Raw genomic sequence first — 20,354 nt, 5'->3', positions numbered from 1 at the left:
CTACTCTTTTGATCGAATTGCTCTATGTTTTTCGTTAATAATTGTTGAATCTCTTCTCTCATTGATAACGACACTATTCTACTGCCCCTCCAGCATGAATCCAACGCATACTCTGCCTCCGATGAGAGTTGTCGAGCTTCATGCTCACCAAGTGTTTGATAAAATGTTTCAGTATATTTCAGTGTACTGTTTCAGTATATTTCAATATATTTCGTTGTATTTCAATGTATTTCTAATTTATGAAACAGTTTTCAATATTTTTCATTGTATTCCATTGTATATACGCATACTACAAATTTATATTTCTTAAACAATCAACCATATTTCATTGTATTCCAGTATATATTTTTCTGTATTTGGAAGTATTTCTAAAAGTTTGGAATAGAGTAATTTGGAGAGAGAAACGTGGATTGTTATGGAACTTCAACAGTTATGCGTGATACATGGTTGATTTAATTTGACTTACCATTTAAAATGAAAGAAGAGAATCTGTTCCATAAATACAGCCTATTTTTACTCTGCCAGATTTTCTATTTTAGTGTATTTCAAAAATGCGAATTCTGCCGGATTTTGTATTTCCGTGTATTTCCCTGTATTTCAAAAACACGAAATACAACCGAATACAACAAAAACTAGCTATGATTTGTAAATATAGAAAAACTAGCTATAAATTGTTAAAAGCTATAAAAAGATAGTTGTTTATGTAAGTTTTACTATAAAAAATGTAGACTCTTAGTACTTGTCAACCGTAATATTTTTTATGGGATATTTATTTGGATACCCTATCTAAACCTGCACTTAGCTTTTAAAAATTATTTAACATGTACCAATTTCGACAGACATTAGATTAAACATGTAGTTTCATATGGCTGAACTTCAATTATATGAAATTTCAGATCCCTCATGTTATTGAGATTGGACATTGTCGTAACTCAACCCCAAAAAGCAATTCATGAGGTGAGTAATTGAGTATTGTCCAAGACCATATGAGGAGACCAAATAACTCCATCTCCTGCAACGTGGGAACTCAATATCAGTAATTAAATATTAATGCCTACTAGTTATAAATTAATGCTTATTATAAAACTTTGTCAACCTGATTATTTACATATTTTTTGACGTGGTCGTTTCATAGATTTTTTTTTTTTTAATATGGAATGTATCATATCTCTCTATATATAGACCTGGTTTCCTTGCATATTCCACCATCAGTCTCTCAAAACATCACTTCCAAGAAGAGCTAAAGCTAGCTAAGATATCACCTCTTAATTAGCTTCTCTTTGCAATTCTCATGGATTCCTCATCATTGTCTTCCATTGAATCTCTTGTCAATGAGATCAAGAAAGAGTTACTGATCTCAAACCAAGATTTTAACAACACTTTTCTTACCCAAGCATCTGCCTATGACACTGCTTGGTTGGCCATGATTCCTTATAATAATCAAGAAGCCAATGGTCCTATGTTTGAGAGTTGTCTAAATTGGATTCTCAACAACCAAAATGAGCTAGGGTTTTGGGGTGAACCCAATGGTGAAAATCTTCCCACCATTTATGCTCTCCCTACTACTCTTGCTTGCACGATGGCACTCAAGAAATGGACTGTGGGTGAAAGCCACATTAGGAAAGGTAAAATTAAAGTAGAGAAAAAAATTGCAATTATTGTTACCTAGATTCTGTGTTGCTCCTCCAAATTACTACCGTGTTTGTGTCAGATTCTCTAAAACTATAATTTTTGAAAGATCTGACAAACACCGGATGACATTCTTTGGAGAATTTGAGCAATATAAACCTAGATTATGTGTTGTCGCATATCCCCAAAACGTCATTGCACCCATAGCAGATCTTCAAAAAGTTCATAATTTTTAGATATTCGAATAACATGAACGTGGTTTATATCGGTCTCTTGGGCCTACTTTTTAAGTTGTCTATCTACTCTAATTTTAATAAAGATAAAGATGCAAAATAAAACATTCTCTTATCACCTTCAGCTTTTGGATGGAAAAGACATCACCCGTATTACACATCCAGCTCTATCCATGAGAATGGAGCTAAAAGTTTGAATTTTCTTGGTCTAAAAATCACGTTTTGTGTATACTTCTTTTGAACTCATCAGTACTAATCGACATCACTCCACTTAATTAATATATAAGTTTTTTTCTTCCTTTTTATGTAATATTATTTTAATCTGTTTAAAAAAGAATGATATATTTATATAATTCAAAAATAAGTTAACTTTAAATTTTATTTTACCCTTAATATCATGACTTATTTGTCACAGAGATGCCATAACATGTTTAAGATCGCAAGTTCCAATAATCTTTCTTTTGTATCCAGCCACGCAGATTCACATAAAATATAACCGAGAGATTACAAGTATTTAAGCAATGACGGTTAATACCCTCTAATTCTAAATTGTGTCATAGTGTTTTTTTTTTTTTTTGGTTCCTTCCTATGATACCATATATATGATCTTAAATAACAAGTTAAACATAAAAGATAAGCTTTTTTTTTTTTTTTTAACTCGCGTAATTCAGTATTCAATCAGAACACAAAATAAGTTTCACTTTCCCAACTAATTAAGTTAGAGTTTCGTGCGACGTAAATAATCCACAAAGAAAATGGACTTTATTATTTGAAACATTTGTCCGTTGAAATAAAAGGCAACAACTTTAATTATTACTGTGTGTGTTGTTATTTTCAGGCCTGAAGTTTATTCATGCAAATACGGATACACTTTTGAAGGAGAATTCTCAACGTTTTCCACGTTGGTTTACCGTTGTTTTCCCTTCAATGCTTCAACTTGCAAAAGCACAAGGCCTCGATATTATTTTTGTTAATGGATCAAACAGATTTTTATCTGATGTCTTCATAGAAGAAAGCACTTCTTGAAAGGTAATTATTATTATTATAAGAATATATGCGGGGTGCAGTGTTGTGCACAGTGGCAGATCCAGAATTTTCATTCAGGGGGTTCGGAAAAAAAAACTAAATATAAAAAATAATGTTTTCGATGGGAATCAAACATACGACGCTAGAGACAATTTTGAACACCCTGAACCGCTTGAGCAAACCTTTTGCTTTTATTCAGGGTGTTCAAAAGTTAATATATGCACATAAACACAGAAAATTTACCCTATATATACACTGTAATTTTTTGCCGAGGGTGTTCGGGTGAACACCGTCAGCCCTCTTTAAATCCGCCCCTGGTTGTGCATATAGTTTTTTTTTAAGCAGTGTCGACATTTGATAACAAAAAAATGAATAAATCGCTACTATAACAAGGCATTATTAATATTTTCATTTTGCTTATTATCTATATATACATATCTTGTAAAAAAATTAAACGAAGTGGTGTCCGGTAACACCCCTTAGGGCTAGACCGCCAGAGGCAGATCCAAAATTTTGATTTGTTGGTTCAATCTTTAGATTCTTATAATGGGTTCAAAATATATTATCTATTGCGCAATATTTTAAGAGGTTTTTCAAATGTATATATCTATACTCCGGGTCGAAAATGTTGGGTTCATATGAACTCACCGCTACAAAAAAAAAAAAAAAAAAAAAAGACGAATAACTCCTGTCGAATTATCAAAAATCGTGTTAACTATGGACTACTCATTATAACAAGAAGAATAAACAAGATTTACTAGCTAGCTTTTGATACAAGAAACCACCATTATTCACCATTATTGATTTGTTGTTCTCTTTTTTCTAGTGAAAAGCTCAATGATGTGAGAGCAGGGCAAGATCAACCTCTTTTGGCATATTTGGAGAAGTTATCACATAGTGATATCCTCAAACACATATGTGAAGAAGATGGTTCTTTGTTCCAATCTCCCTCTGCCACAGCACAAGAATTCATGGCTACTGGAAATAAGAAATGCCTTGAATACCTCATGTCCATTGTTCAAAAGTTTCCCAATGGAGGTTAGTCATAAACATTATACTAGTAAAAAGTCAACCATGTCATATTTTTCATCAAACTAGAAGTACTTATAAGTAGTTTCGGGGTTAGCTCGCATGCAATTCGATTATTCCTTCGAATACAAACCTGCTACCTTCTACCAGCCAACACTAAAGGCTGACCAGAATTTATGTTAATCGAGTCCTTAATGCTACATAATATTTGTTGAAATTTTAGTAATTTTTGCATATAAATACTTTCTACATTTCAATTTATGTAGCTTACGTTCTTTTTTAGTTTGTTAATTAAAAGAGAATGTTATTTTCTTATTTATTAACTATTTACTTCCGACATCCCACACAACTTCTTTTAGACCCCAAAAGAATCAAATGACATTTAGGTACATTATATACATCTTTAATTTAAAACCACATGATTGAGAAGTCTCATTTACTTTCTTAAACTACATCTCTGGTCAAACTAAGATCCATAAAAAGACGTGAAGAGAATTTTTGTTTTTTCCATAATGGTGGTATTTGAATTAGCTTGTGAGCGCGCAACTCCACCATTCTTTCAGATACGTACTTGTTATCTCGTACGAGCACTAGCTAGATGCAGATCTAGGATAACTATTGAAGTTTCACGATTTTTGCTCATTTTATTAACATTACAACAAGTACAATTATTGCTTAGCTGATGGACATTTTCTTTTTGGCAGTGCCTTCAAGGTTTCCAGTGGATGAAGAGCTAAAAATGCTTTGCATGGTTGATAACATGCAAAGAATGGGATTAACTCAGCACTTTGAAAAAGAGATTCAACAAATTCTTGACCAAGTTTACAAGAATTATCAAATGAACTTGCAGAATAATGAGTACTTATCAGAAGAAACAAGTGATTTGCCTGAGAGATTATTCAAGGACTCATTGGCTTTTAGGCTTCTCAGATTGCAAGGTTACAAAATAAATCAAGGTATACTTTAAAATTTAAACATTATTGTGCTGCATTTAGTACGATGGAGGAAAATTACATTTTAGAGTGAATTTATCCATCAAAAGGGAAAAAATGGCTTTCCTCACTCAGTACTTATGAACAGCAGTCATTTTCCTCACAATTATCTTAACTTTTAACCTATCATTAGTTTCATTACATGCTCCAACCAGGGGTGGATCTAGAGGTCTGGCTAGAGAACTCACGTGAAACCAATTATTTTTATCCAGACCCTATATATTAAGAAACTTATTAAATATATGTAAATATTTGACTATAAATTCAGTTATTATTGTAGTATTAATTTTAGGTTGCTGTTGGAACTCATACATTTTAAACCTTGAATCCGCCTCTGACTCCAATTAGCACTTAGACATTATTATGGAGTAATACTTAGCACTCGAAAATTGTACTATTTATCAAATTACTCTGTAATTTCCTATTTTCGATTCACTTAGTAAAAATGTTTTCCGTACATGCAAAATGACTTTAATTATGTCGTATCAACACACACTATAATTAAGTACTATTTAATCTGTAACTAAGAATTTCTTTTTTTGGCTACGGCAGGGAGTTTTTGTTGGTTTCTTAATCAACCACACACAAGGGCCTACATAGAAAAGAACCAAGAACGGTTTGCATATGTGATGTACAATGTGTACAGAGCCACAGATCTAATGTTCAATGGAGAATCTGAAATGGAAGAAGCAAGGTCTTTCTCCAGAAATTTTCTTGTAAACAACGATAATTTAGCAGTACTTCCAGCACTTCAAAAAGTGGTAAGTAGTCCTACATAATAGTGATTGAACATAAATTTTATTTGAAAAACAAATTGAAAATTTGAGACTGATTGTTTAATACTCTCTCCGTCCCGATTTATACGAGGGTTGACCTGTTTGGAGAGTCAAACAACTCTTTTTTTACACAATAACATAGATTCTTTGAATATTTTACAATAAAATTTACATATTTGAAAACTTGATAAAAAGTAGTACAGTACTATATATAAGTCTACATAATTCATAATTCACAATATATGAGAAGAGTCGGAGAAAATCATTGTTAAAGAAAGAGTTGTTTGACTCACCAGATAGGTTTCATATAAATTGAGACGGAGGGAGTAATATCTTATCAATAATTCAAAAACTGAAATCCTAACTATTAATATATAATTTATATATGGTTAAATTTTCATGGTGCAGCTGATATGTTGTCACTCCAAAAATGTATATCTTTTGAAGGATCAGATACATCCCCGTATATTATTTTTGAAGAGTCTAAACAACATATATTAAGATTTATGCGATTAATGGTGGAGCCACTACCAATAAGAAGTGTTCACTTGAATACTTCCTTGAAAAATTACACCGTTCAAATAGAGTAAAAAAAAAATAAATTATTTTCTAAAAATAGCGATAAAGATAAGTTAAAAATTATTTTAGATAACATATTCGAATTTTTTTTAATAAGGTAGAAACTTCTTGTTTTAACTCTATATATGTTACGCTGACCTTTTGATTAATAACCAACGGTTTTTAAGTTTTAGAAAATTATAAAGGACACTTGTGGGGATAAAGTGGGAGGGGGAACTTTCTTTAGATTACACTCCCATTTGATCATAGATTTTGGGAGCATATTTTGAAGATTTATTTTTAAATTTTTGTTTGGCCATAAAATTTTAACAAATTTTAAAAATAAATCTTCAAATTCAGGCTCAAACCTGTTTTTGGGCTAAAATTTATGTTTTAGTCTTTTCAAAACTTTTAAAAACTACTCCAAACTTTTGTATTATATATAAAAAAAAGAAAAAAAAAACTCATCTATTTATGACCCAACTAATTTTATCTACCATGGTCCTCCATTAAAGTCGTATCTACCATGTTTCCACAATTAAAGCAGTCTCTTCTATAAAGTGAAGATTATTCGTACAATGTGAAAAGATTATATTAAAGAATAGTTAGTTACTATCGATGTCTTTTTATTCTTGCAAGAATGGATCTTTGTATTGTAATGAATTGTAATAGCTAGTAAGTGTGTTATTAGCAATTGTTATTAAAATATCATGTTCTGCCTAATTTGGAATTAGCAAGTATGTATGTTTTGTATGGTTGGGTATTCTTGATAGTTTTTAAAACTTATGGGTATAAGTAATGTTTCATGTTTTTTAAAATAAAAAGTGAAATATGTTTTGAAAATTATGGCCAAAAACATTTTCAAAACTTGAAAAACTTTACCAAATCAAGTTTTTAGATTTTTTTTTGGAAATCTAGGGTCAAACGCTAGCTACAACAAAACTTCAGGTGGCTTTTTTCACAATTGGTGTGATTTCTTTATCACAAAAATAAAAATAAAAAAATATGGTATTTGTTTCTGTCTCGTTTTGCAGGAATGTACTTAACACAAAATTTCGTTTTTTATAAAGAAGAGAAGATAGAAAATATGTGGAGCTCCAACACCACTCATAAGAAGTATATATTTTAATACTTTATACAATCATTGACAAGTACGCCATTCTTTCTGTTTTGTCATTGTTTTTTTACCTTTTTGACCGCTAAAAAAAGCTTATAATTTGTTTGGCCAAGCTTATTTTTTTCAAAAGTATTTTTTTAATAAGTGTTTATTTTAAAATAAAATAAAGTGTTTGGCCAAATTTTTAGCAGAAGCAGTTTTTCAGAAGCTAAAAAAAATAACTTTTGTCAAAAAATACTTTTCTGAAAAGCACTTTTGAGAAAAATACACTTAGAAGTACTTTTTAAAAGCTTGGTCAAACACTAATTGCTGCTCAAAAGTATTTTTAAAATTAATTAGTCAAACACAAACTGTTTTTTGCCAAAAGTACTTTTTGAAAGAAAAAAAAAACACTTTTAAAAAATAAGCTGATTTTAGAAGTTTAGCCAAACAGACTATTAGTCTTGTCAATTTACACGTTGTTTTCATGACAAATATTTATGTAGTTTTTATAGAAGTATTGAGTCATTTATCGATTTATTTTTAGCTATCAATTATAAATTGCGCTCACAAAAACCAGCACAAGATAAGATTTGTTTTGGATTTAAGTTATTGAATAAGCAACAAGACGTGGCAATATATAATATTTATTGCTATTAGTTACATTTTGAATAATTGGAATATTTTCTTAAATGCTAATTTGTCTTGTTTTAATAGATTGAACATGAGTTGAATGTTCCATGGTTTGCTCGACTAGAACACCTTGACCACAGACTGTGGATTGAATTAAATCAATCTCTTCTTCACACAATTGGGAAATCCCCATATTATTGGTACGTATTTAATATACTTTTCACAATTATTGTTTACAGATCTTATATATTATGATCAATATATTAAGTCTTCATAATCAAAAGATTTATGACTAATATATTTTTTTTTTTTTAAAATGTATCTTATTAGGTTGTCTTATCTGCAAAATGACAAGTTAACGCAACTAGCCGTGCAAAATTATGAATATCGCCAGTCAATTTACAGGAAGGAATTGGAAGACCTAAAGAGGTACAAACACAATTCCCTTTCATCTTTATTTTTTTCCCTTCCATTGTATGTATTATATTAGTTTAAATTTTATGCATTAACAGTCTAAGAAAAAAAATACTACTTTATACTATCAGTCAGATTACCTAAACAATAATTGCATATAATTGTATAAATACGTGGAATTACTAACATGAAAAAGAAGGCAGGTAATCTAATACAATAAATTGAAAATATACTCATAATCAGCGACGGATATATCGTTTACGATATGGTTTCGGCAGAATCCAATAGCTTTGATCCAATGTTATGTTTGTCTTCAAATCCATTTAATACGTACAATTATAAATTCAGAACCCAGCAACCCCAAAAGAACTAGAATTCAAAATCTATAAATTTTAAATTCTGGATCAACCTCTTCACATAATAAACTTTTTAATATTATCGGTATCTATAAATCGAATATTATATTATATATTGCATCATTCTGATTTCTAGTTGTTACATTACAATTTTGACTTTACTTTTTTTTTTTTTTTTTTTTTTGGATTTGTAGCTGGTCGAAAGAGAAGGGTCTTGTAGACATTGGATTTGGGAGAGAAAAAACCACATATTCCTATTTTGCAAGTGCAGCAAGCAGCAGTAGTTTTCTACCTTATGAATCTTTTCTTCGATTGGTTGTTGCAAAATGTTCCATAGTTATTACTGTAGCTGATGATTTTTATGACGAGGAAGCCTCTTTAAGTGAACTCCAAATATTAACTAAGGCAATACAAAGGTAACAATCTAATTTTCTATGATCTGATCGTGCAAATATTTTTTACAAACTATCATGTGCATAAAATATTATATTTTCTTTCATAGGTGGAATGCAAAGACCCTTGACGGCCCAAGTAAGATCATATTTGAAGCACTTGATGATCTTGTGTGTGATGTTGCCAACATGTACCACCTTCAGCACAAAATTGACATCACCCCTCAACTACGACACATGGTAAGTTCTCTCATCTTATAAGTGGTATAAAAGAAATCTTTTAACCATCAGCGTATCAAAAGTTAAACTCAACAAAAAAGATGACAATTCGAAAAATCACAAGAAAATTATGATGTCTATATACAGCAGGCAGTGAAGTTAAGAATTTCATTAAGGGTGCTTAAGATTTAATATATATGTAGAAAAAACAATTTTGAACTATATATACATTATAATTTTCGGAAGAAGAGTGTTCAACTCACCACTCTTCAGTGTATGTGACTATGCTACTATATATATCAAATACGTTAAGCACTCTTAACGAAATTCCTCGCTTTGGCTGCTACTTATTGTTGGTATAGTTAACTTCATGTTAAATAAGTGTTGTTCTAACAGTGGAAGGAGACATTTCATTCATGGATGATGGAAAGCTTGTGGAGTCGAACTTCAAATTTGCCATCTATGGATGAATATCTAAAAGTTGGGATGATATCAATTGGTGCACATATTTTGGTCCTTCATGCAGCTTCCCTTGGATGTCCAACAGTGTCAAGTGAGAAGCTTGGGCCAATTAATGGACACTATGAAAATATTACAAAGTTGCTCATGGCCACCACTCGTTTGTTGAATGACATCCAAAGCTATCAAGTAAGTTCAAGTCCATCTCATAAATTTTTAGATATATAAGTGATGTCGATCTATTATCATATTTCAGTTAGTACACATGTTTTAAAATTTGAGGTTGTGGGGTTTTAATAAGGTTTTATTTTTGTTCCAAACACAAAAAAAAAAAAAAAAACAAGAATTAGGACACTTTTGATGCTAAACAACAAAAAATCGTTATTAATCCTAGTTAAGGATGGATAGTGATGGATTATTAAAAATCTTGTTAGCTACGAGCTATTTAGCGCTAGACTAATGAAGAATTTTGTAGCTTTTTTTTTTTTTTTTGTAATAAAACTGATGTTTATTTTTCTTGTAGCTACTGTTAGTCTTTTTTTTTTTTGTCTGTTTTGTTTTGTATACATACACATATATAATTTAATATTTATAGGTGTGTTCCCTAAGTTTATGAACTAGATGAGTATTAACTTTTGTTATGGCATGATTTATTAATATGCAGAAAGAAAGAGAAGTAGGGAAGATGAACTACACATTGCTTCATTTGAATGAAAACCCTAAGGGACACATTGAAGATTCAATTGATTTTGTAAAAAAGATCTTGGGAGACAAGAAGAAAGAGTTTCTTGAAAATGTCCTAATGGATGGGTTCAATGACATGCCAAGGACAATGAAGCTCCTTCACCTTTCTTGCCTAAATGTGTTCCACATGTTCTTCAATTCTTGCAATTTGTTTGATACACAAGCAGCAATACTTGACGACATAATGAAAGCTATTTACATTCCTCTTCAACAAGAACAACAAACTCCAATGCCACCATCTTCAAAGCCTTTGCCACCAATGTTACCACCTCAAGAAAAGAAGATCAAGAAGGTTGAGATTGCCAAAGTCAATGCATGTCTCAATGGAAAAAACTTCAAACAACAAGTTGGTAATATTGGCATAAGCTTTGTTGGAAGGCAATCTCCTAAGAATTATAATTCTTTTGGTTGGTCCACAAAAGGGTTTGCTTCTCAAAAGTTAAGATCGTGCTTCCTGTGATTGTCAGAAACATCTCTGAAACTATTGTTGATTATTGTTGTGATTGTTGTATAATAGGTAATATTGTATTGAAATAACGAGTGTACGGGAGTCCCACATTGATAAATTGATTGTAAAAGTAACTCTTGTTAGGATCGGGAATCACTCTTTTAATATTGAAATTGTTGTAATAAGATATATCATGTTTCAAGCATTTTTTAGTATTCTACTTTTCTTCTTTACCTTATACTATCAAATTTATAAGGTATTGGCATAAGTTTTGTTGGAAGGCAGGCTCCTAAGAATTATAATAATCCTCTTGGTTGGTCTGCAAAAGGGTTTGCTTCACAAAAGCTAAGGTCACAATTCCTGTGATCGTCGGAAACATCTCTGAAATTGTTGTTAATTATTGTTCACTTGATTACTTCATTGAAAAGTTACCGTTCAAATCGACCAAATTTATATTAGAAAAATACAGCGATAAAGATAATTTAATATTATTTTAGATTCCATATTCGAAATTTTTGAATAAAATAAAAGTAGTGAATATGTGGAGTCTCCAACACCACTCATAAGAAGTATACATTTTAATACTTTATAGACCCATTGACAAGTAGGCCATTCTTTCTGTTCTGTCATTTTCTTTTACTACCTTTTTATCATGACGTGTGAATTAAAAACGCTGAGTCTTGTCAATTTACACGTTGTTTTCATGACAGATATTTATGTAGTTTTTATAAAAGTATCGAGTCATTTATTAATTTATTTTTGGAGAAATTTCATAAATATATAATTTGATCACTTACATTATAAAGCTTTAACCCATATACACCCATATACAATATTATAACCCATATGCCTATATACACTCATATACAATATTATAACCCATATACTTATATACACCCATATGCAATATCATAAAATATTATAACTCAAATACCCATATACACCCATATACAATATTATACACTATTATACCTTCACAGTGTTGGTGGAAACCCATGCTTATATTAATGTGTGAGTTGCTGATTCTGACCAACAATCTTCTCGTGACGGAAAAACTGGTGTTCGGGATGACATCTGTGTCGGTGTAAGTGACGGAGGTGGAAGTAGTACATGTTGCTTGTTGTCAGTAGACGGCGACGATGACGGTAATGGTGACGGTGACGGAGATGGCGAGTTGTTACCGTCGTCGTCGGACATTGTGACGGCGGCAGTGTTGATGGCAAGTAATGAGAAAGATGAGAAATAGTGGAGGAGGAGGAGGATGGAGTGGGTGGTGAAAGAGAGGGGGAGGAGGAGGGAGTGAGTCATTTTTTGAAAGATTTAGCAAAATGGGTAAATTTTGATAGCATTGTTGTAGACACGTAATTTTGACCCTCCCCGTGTGTTTCACCTTATAATTTTTAAATATTTCTTTTAATTTTAATTTTGATGTGTTAATTTTATTCTATTTTTATTTAGTAGACTTATTTGCGAAAATAAAAAAGAACAAAAATATTTGCTATTATTAGAGTACAAGTTTTATATTCCAAAGATAGAAAATTACAAAAAAAAAAAAAAAGAAGAAGAAGCTACTTTTAAATTGGGATAGCTAGTTGAATTAATAAGAGTATTATTGATTTCTATCATAATTAGCTGGTATTATTTTATATTAGTATTTATTATTTTTGCTTTGCATTTGGGACAAGTAAATAAAAAGGGGGGGGGGGGGGGGGGGGAAGAGAAAAAGAAAGAGGAGGGCACATTTTTTGGAGTGGATAAGATATTTTCCCAATAAGGAAATCTTTTATGTTTTGGGAAATGCACGCACCTCAGCACACACAATACATGATGGAGGATATATCAAAAACAATTAAAAAAAAAATAAAGAGAAAAAGAAAAGAACAACGAAAAGGGGACCCATTCCTTCTTGATTCACATTTTCCACACTTAAATAGACACACACGCAATAATAGATAGACAGTATATAGGGAGAATAGACAGAGGATAGAAATAGAGAGAGAGTGACGGACAGAAAAAAAAAAAAAAAAACAACAACAACAACAAGAAGCCCATAGAATCCTATCATGTGCGCGCAGACCTAACCCCCACCTTGAAAGGTTGGGCTGCTGTTTCTGAAAAACCCTCGGCTCAAGAGAGAAAAACAAGAGGAAAACAAGACAAAAGGTCAGATAGGGCCAAACATATAAAAAACAATATGAAAACGAGGAATAACAAAAGCGAGGAAGTCATGTAGAAAGGAGCATTAACTACCATAGATAAATAAGATAATCAAAGTACAAAGGCCCAATAAATATAAGCAGAAATCAAATGGCAATAAATGAATGAGCAAAACTACAACTACTATGGTGAAAAGATAAGCAACCTAGCCTTCTATCCTAATCTGAGTCCTCCACAACCTCCTATCTAAGGTCATGTCCTCGGTAAGCTGAAACTGTGCCATATCCTGTCTAATCACCTCTCCCCAATACTTCTTTGGCCTCTCTCTACCTCTCCTGAAACCGTCCATAGCCAGCCTCTCACACCTCCGCACTGGAGCCTCTGTGCCTCTCCTCTTCACATGCCCAAACCATCTCAGCCTCGCTTCCCGCATCTTGTCTGTCACACCCCTTTTTTTGCGCCCCCGCGCTATAAACGCGCAAGTTTTTATTATTAAAGGGTTTTTCCATTTGAAGTGACGGTTTTGAAAAGGGATTATTTATTTACTCAGAGTCGCCACTTGGAATTGAGTTTTGGTGTTCCAAGTCACCTAATGAATCCCTAATCAAAAGAAAATGACTCTTTTATTATGGTCCGCGAAAATAGAAGACCGGGTAAGGAATTCTGTTGACCGGGGAGAAGGTGTTAGGCATTCCCCGAGTCCCGTGGTTCTAGCACGGTCGCTTTATCGACTTATACTTAGCTTAAATTAATTTTTTGATATTTTATGTATCTGAGCCTTGATTTGCTCGTACTTTTATTTGTTGAACTTTTATTGGTTTTAAATCGGATGCGTAACCGCATTCTGGATCTTTTAAGCGTCTCAAAATAAGATGCATAACTGCATTCTTACTCGAAACAAGATTAATTATTAAAACGAATTTAGCCAAGGTGCGTAACCGCATCCTTGAGTTATTAAAAAATGTCTCGAAATAAGATGCGTAACCGCATTCTTAATCGAAACAAACATCTTAAAACGTGCCTAAAGCTCGTCTAGCGTTAAAGACAATTATTTGTCTCTAAAATCTGAGACTTAAAACTAGTTGGTTATTATTTTTTCGTTTTTAGTCATTTTTCAGTCTTCGACAATGGATTTTGAAACATGTTCGCAACCCGTCTCGCTCCCTCACAATTGATCTTTCCGCTCTTTTCTTTTATACTAGACAAGGGGTTTAAAATTAATCTGTACCCCATCTCGCTCATCTCACAATTAATAATTAAGTAATCGGGCCCTTAAAACGTTGGTCTAGGCCTTAAAGTTACACGGCCCAGTTAAAATTCCCACAGTCCCTCGTCAAATAAGAAATTGAGCATCCTCAATTAATGAGACATAAACATTCAACTATCAAATAAGAGATACAAAGGCCCAAACAGTAGATATGAATTATGGGACTTCCATGTTAACGTACTCTCACAGTTCCAAAATATTTAAACCTTAAACTTCCATATTTGGCATTAACTACTAGTAAAGTCATGGACATGTCAAGAAATCCTTTTAATCAAGATTAAACACAAAGCTTGTATATCACTTAAGTAGCAATTAAAGAAAGAAAATTACACGTAGACAGCAATCATGTGGAAGCCTCCACCGAGCCGTTTTCAGTAACCTCAAAATAGAGTCAAGGTATTTATGATTTTAAGTTCAGCAGCCCCTCGACCCCAAATTAATTGAAAAGGGCTCATATCACTTTGACTCATGTTAAACCCACATCCCACTTATTATATTACCTAACTTACATTATCAATTTGCAGTACTATCTAACCTAACAAACTACATATAACATTTATAGGTGCACTCAAAACAATACTAACTAAAAGAAATACAAAACGTGCTAACACCCCAAAAACAGTAAAGTGGACAGATAAACAAACTATTCATGATAAATTTATGGTCTATCTTACCAGTCATAAAACAGAGGTTCAACATCCTATTATACCCCAATGATTTTCTCAAAACTCACTCAAATCTAATAGTAAATTAGGATACTACCACTTCTTAACACGAGCAGTAAAATTAAACATAAGTGTAATTAGTTAATCATCATTAACCTAAGCAAAACAACCTCTCATTTAGGAATAAAGAGCAACCGTGAAACAAATAAATATAACTCACATCTACGAAGAAATAAAAACTGTAAAGCCCGAGAAGGAACAAAGTTTAAAAATCGGACCTTTGATAGGCAACAACTTTTCTAATATTTGTATGAGTGGAAGAACCTCCAGGCTTGAAATTTATACAGCAAGTATTTCTCAAAACTACAAACAAAGTCCGGAAAATTGAGCCAAAATAGGAGGCTCGCCTGAAACCGCGAACAGGAACTCTATAGACCGGTGACCTCGAACAGGAATATTAGTGGCCTTTACATGGTGGAGACGGTAGAAAACGCAGCTGTTTTTGTTGGTTTAGTGATGTTCGAACGGCTATTTAGTGGTGCTTAAAGGCGGCGCCAATGGTGACCGATCACATGGTGATGCCCCTTCAAAAAGAACATGGGTAGTTGTACGTATTTTTCCTGTGGCTGATTTTTTTTTTTCTTTTTCTTTTCTATCCGTTTCCCCTTTCTCTATCTATTCCTCCTCCTCATTTTTGTGATAAAATTTGTTATAACTTTTGTCATTTTGTGGTGAGGTGGTATATTTTGTAGAAGAGTGGAGTGATGAGCAAGAATTATTCTAGATGAGGTGTCAAAATGAGAGTGGTATCATGTGTGAGTTGGTTAGGGAAAAAAACAAAAGTAATGAGATATTTCTTGAATTATCTAAAAGAAAACTTAAACTAAAATAAAATATACTAACTAATTTAATGAAATAAAATATCACCCAAAATATTGAAACGAAATCAAAATGACAAGAAAAATAATTCTCCCAACTAAACAACACTATTACAGTAGCTTAAAACTATTTTATAAAACTCAAAAGTTGTGAGAACTTTAGAAACTAAGAAAACATATTTTTTGGGATTTTTTTTTTCTTTTGTTACAAATTAAAACATAACTTATATTCTAAAAATAGCAAATATTTTTTGTTCTTTTTGATTTTTGCAAATAAGTCTACTAAATAAAAATAGAATAAAACTAACACATCAAAATTAAAATTAAAAGAAATATTTAAAAACTATAAGGTGAAACACATGGGGAGGGTCAAAATTACGTGTCTACATTGTCCTCCACCGATGCCACTCCCACCTTGTCTCGGATATCTTCATTCCTAATTCTGTCCCTCCTAGTGTGCCCACACATCCATCGCAACATTCGTATTTCCGCAACTTTCATCTTCTGAACATGAAAGTTCTTGACTGGCCAACACTCCGCCCAGTACAATAAAGTCGGTCTAACCACCACTTTGTAGAACTTGCCTTTAAGTTTTGGTGGCACTTTCTTGTCACAAAGCACTCTGGAGGCGAGCCTCCATTTCATCCACCCTGCACCAATACTATGTGAAACATCTTCGTCGATATCCCCATCTCTCTGTATAATAGACCCAAGATACTTGAAACTTCATTTCTTTTGAATGGCCTGGGTACCAAGCCTCACTTCCTCGTCAGCCTCATGCGGTACGCCACTGAACCTGCACTCTAAGTATTCTGTCTTGGTCCTACTCAATTTAAATCATTTAGACTCCAACGCCTGTCTCCTAGCCCTCCAGCTTATCGCTTAACTCCGCTGCGAGTCTCGTCAATCAGGACTATATCATCCGTGAACAACATACACCAAAGCACCCCACCTTGTATTTGTCGCGTCAATTCATCCATCACCAAGGCGAATAGAAACGGGGTAAGAGCTGATCCATGATGCAACCCCCATCAGAACAGAGAAGTGCTCCGAGTCTCCTCCTACCGTCTTTACCCTGGTCTTAGCTCCATCATACATATCCTTTATCGCTCTAATGTACACCACAGGTACACTTTTAGCCTCCAAGCATCTCCATAGGACCTCTTTTGGCACTTTGTCGTAGGCCTTTTCTAGGTCAATAAATACCATGTGCAAGTCCCTCTTCCGCTCCCTATAATGCTCCACCAATTTTCTTATAATATGAATGACTTCTGTAGTCGAGCGCCTCGGCATGAATCCAAACTGGTTCCAGCTTTGAATGGTGCGCTTGTTCTTGTACAAGGGAATCATTATACTCCACCTCCATTCCTCCGGCATCTTCGCTGTCTTGAAAATGACATTAAACAACCAACTCAGCCACTCCAAGCCTACCTTGTCTACACTTTTCCAAAATTCCGCAGGAATTTCGTCAAGTCCGGTCGCTCTTCCCCTGCGCATCCTACGAACCGTTCCCTTAACCTCCTCAACCTTTATACTCCTTCAATATCCAAAGTCTTGATGCCTATCAGAGTGCTCCAAATCTCCCCACACAATGTCTCTGTCCCCTCCTTCGTTCAAGAGTTTATGAAAGTATGACTGCCATCTCTGTCTAATGTGGGCTTCCTGTACCAACACTTGGCCATCCTCGTCCTTGATGCACTTTACTTGATCCAAGTAGCGTGCTTTCCTCTCTCTCGCTTTGGCCAGCCTAAACAGCTTCTTATCCCCATATCTGTTCTTTAGTTATGCATAAAGGCGTTCAAAGGCTGCCATTTTTGCCGCCGAAACTGCCAACTTCGCCTCCTTCGCCTCCTTTCTCGCCATCTTATACTTTTCTCTATTTGTTCACTTCTCTTCATCATCCTTGCTATCTACCAACTTCACTTATGCCTGCTGCTTTGCTTTCACCTTCCCTTGGACTTCTCTATTCCACCACCAATCCCCTCGGTGCCCACCACGGCGGCCTCTTGAGACCCCTAATACCTCTCTAGTTGCTTCCCTAATGCAACTGGCTGTCTTATCCCACATACTGCTCGCATCCCCCTTACTATCCCACGCTCTCATAGCCATCAACTTCTCCTCCATCCCTAGGGCACTAGACAAAGTCAAACTCTCCCACCTAATCCTCGGTCGGTCATCCACGACCCTCTTTTTCTTCTTACTCCTTATCTCCAAATCCATCACCAATAGCTTATGTTGGGTCGTAAGATTCTCACTCGGGATGACCTTGCAGTCCTTACAGAGGCCTTTATCATCTTTCTAAGGAGCAAAAAGTCTATCTGCGTCGCAACCATTGAGAAAAGGAAGGTTACCAAGTGCTCCTCCTTCTTCGGAAAACTCAAGTTGGCTACCACCAATCCAAAAGCCTTTGCGAAATCCAAGAGTGAGACTTCTCCACCATTCCTGTCCCTGAAGCCAAATCCTCTATGCACCTCATCATAGCCTCTCGAAATAGACCCAATGTGCCCAATGAAATCTCCTCCTATGAATAACTTCTCAGTAGGCGGTATACTTACCACCATTTCATCCCAGTCCTCCCAAAAGCGCCTTTTTTCCTCCTCATCCAAACCCGCTTGCGGCGCGTAAGCACTAATAATGTTTAAGGCGAACCCTCCAATGACCAACTTAATCACCATCATCCTGTCATTGATCCTCATAACCTCTACCACCTGATCTCTAAGCTCACAATCTACTAAGATCCCTACCCCATTCCTATACCTCGACTTACCCGAGAACCAAAGCTTGTACTCGTCCACATCCTTAGCTTTAGGTCCTACCCATTTAGTCTCTTGGACGCAAGCAATATTAATCCTCCTCTTCTTAAGAATCTTAACTAACTCTATGGACTTTACCGATAACGTCCCAATATTCTAAGACCCTACTCTGAACCTAGAAGCTCCCTCAACCCCCTTAGCCCTCCCAACCCTAGACCCCGTACCCAAACGAGAACATGACCCTAGTCTACCATCCCTCACCAAAGCCAGTACAACAAATATACGCTAGTGAAAGGTTAATCTAAGACAAACAAAGAATCAATACTAAAACACAAGTTAGCAAGAGTCTATAAGCAGTGAAATAGGTATTCAATTAGGCGGAACAGGCAAAATTTAAATAAACCTATTCACCATCGAAAAATCTTTATTTGCTGTCGGAAAATTCTGTTCTCTGCCGGAAAGTATTGTTCACTGTTCACTGGCCGGAATCACTATTCACTACCGGAAAACTTGAGTACATGCGCAGAAAATGACCGGAAACCTACTGGTAAAGGATTTCCGATCGCAGGGTAGAAGAGGGAGGAAAAGAGAAAAAACAAAAAAGAAAGAAGGAACGAAAAGAGAGAACAGAGGAGAGAGAGATCTCTGGCCGGCCGGAAACATACTTCTAGTGGTGGTGGTCGTCGTCGCCGGTTGCCGGTTGCTGGTTGGGGTGGCTTGGTTGGGGGTGGGTGGCGTGGGAGGGGGGGAGGGGTGCTAAAACTTACCGTTATAGGGAGGTGAGAGAGGAGAGAGAAGGTCCAATACACCCAGAGAGATTCATTTGCGCCTCACAAGAATTATATGACGGATAGAAAAAAAAAATCATCAGCGTCTTCTTCACATTTCTGCCACCACCCATTTCTGATCATCTCTACCGCTACCTCCCACCATTAAACCACCCCCTCCCTCACCTCTGTATCCTTTTCCCCAACACAGAACTACCTTAATCTACACCATAAACCAGCAACATAACACCACCGAAAAAAAAAAAACCCGTCACCACCCCTGTCTATCTAAAACTCGAAACCAAGACCAAACAGATCCCTAAACCCCCATTTTAAACCAGCACCAAAACCCAAAAACTCAAAAAAAAAAAAAAAAAAACGTCTCCTTGGCAACTGAAAATTGTTGAGTTTGAGGTGTTGGGTTTTAGATCTGAAATGAGAAAAAAGGGTAACGGACTGCTGTTTTGGTCAGTTTAGCACTGAGGTCCGTTTCTAATCTTTATTCCATCTTTAATTAGTGAATCTCTTTTCATTGATGCGGTGATTGAAATATTGGTTTGATGCTTGTTTTTTGGGGTGATGATTACAATGGTGAAATTCATTTTTTGAATGCTCTGCTTCGTTTTAATTTTGGGTTTAAAGGAATCACCAAACACTTGAATACCTTTTAATTACGACAAATTAATTATATCGCCTTCCAAGTTTAGCAAATAGGCTATTAATAAAAACGGATTAATGAAAGTTAAATTGAAATGGGTCAGAGGCGTATTTAAGAAGTTGAATTTGGACTAAATATAATATAGGGGTAATTGAGTTTAAGTCTCGTTATTAATTTCATTTTTATTGCCCGACTCGCTTGCGAT

General features: G+C 34.5%; 1 protein-coding gene and 1 pseudogene across 1 annotated transcript; one reads left to right on the top strand and one right to left on the bottom strand.

The window, feature by feature from the left end:
* The first annotated feature begins 1,221 nt into the window (after positions 1-1,221).
* On the top strand, positions 1,222-11,209 carry LOC132619106 ((E,E)-geranyllinalool synthase-like; annotated as a pseudogene).
* Positions 11,210-17,500: 6,291 nt separating this feature from the next.
* On the bottom strand, positions 17,501-18,667 carry LOC132620200 (uncharacterized). Its single transcript, XM_060334893.1, has 2 exons — positions 18,323-18,667; positions 17,501-17,578 (listed from the first exon to the last, which is right to left on the bottom strand). The coding sequence occupies exons 1-2, from the start codon at positions 18,665-18,667 to the stop codon at positions 17,501-17,503; spliced, it is 423 nt and encodes a 140-aa protein (XP_060190876.1).
* Positions 18,668-20,354: the final 1,687 nt, after the last annotated feature.

Source organism: Lycium barbarum, chromosome 11 (assembly GCF_019175385.1).
Source record: "Lycium barbarum isolate Lr01 chromosome 11, ASM1917538v2, whole genome shotgun sequence".
Taxonomy (NCBI): domain Eukaryota; kingdom Viridiplantae; phylum Streptophyta; class Magnoliopsida; order Solanales; family Solanaceae; genus Lycium; species Lycium barbarum.
The sequence above is the reverse complement of the archived record's forward strand: the minus strand, read 5'-3'. Positions and strand labels throughout refer to the sequence as shown.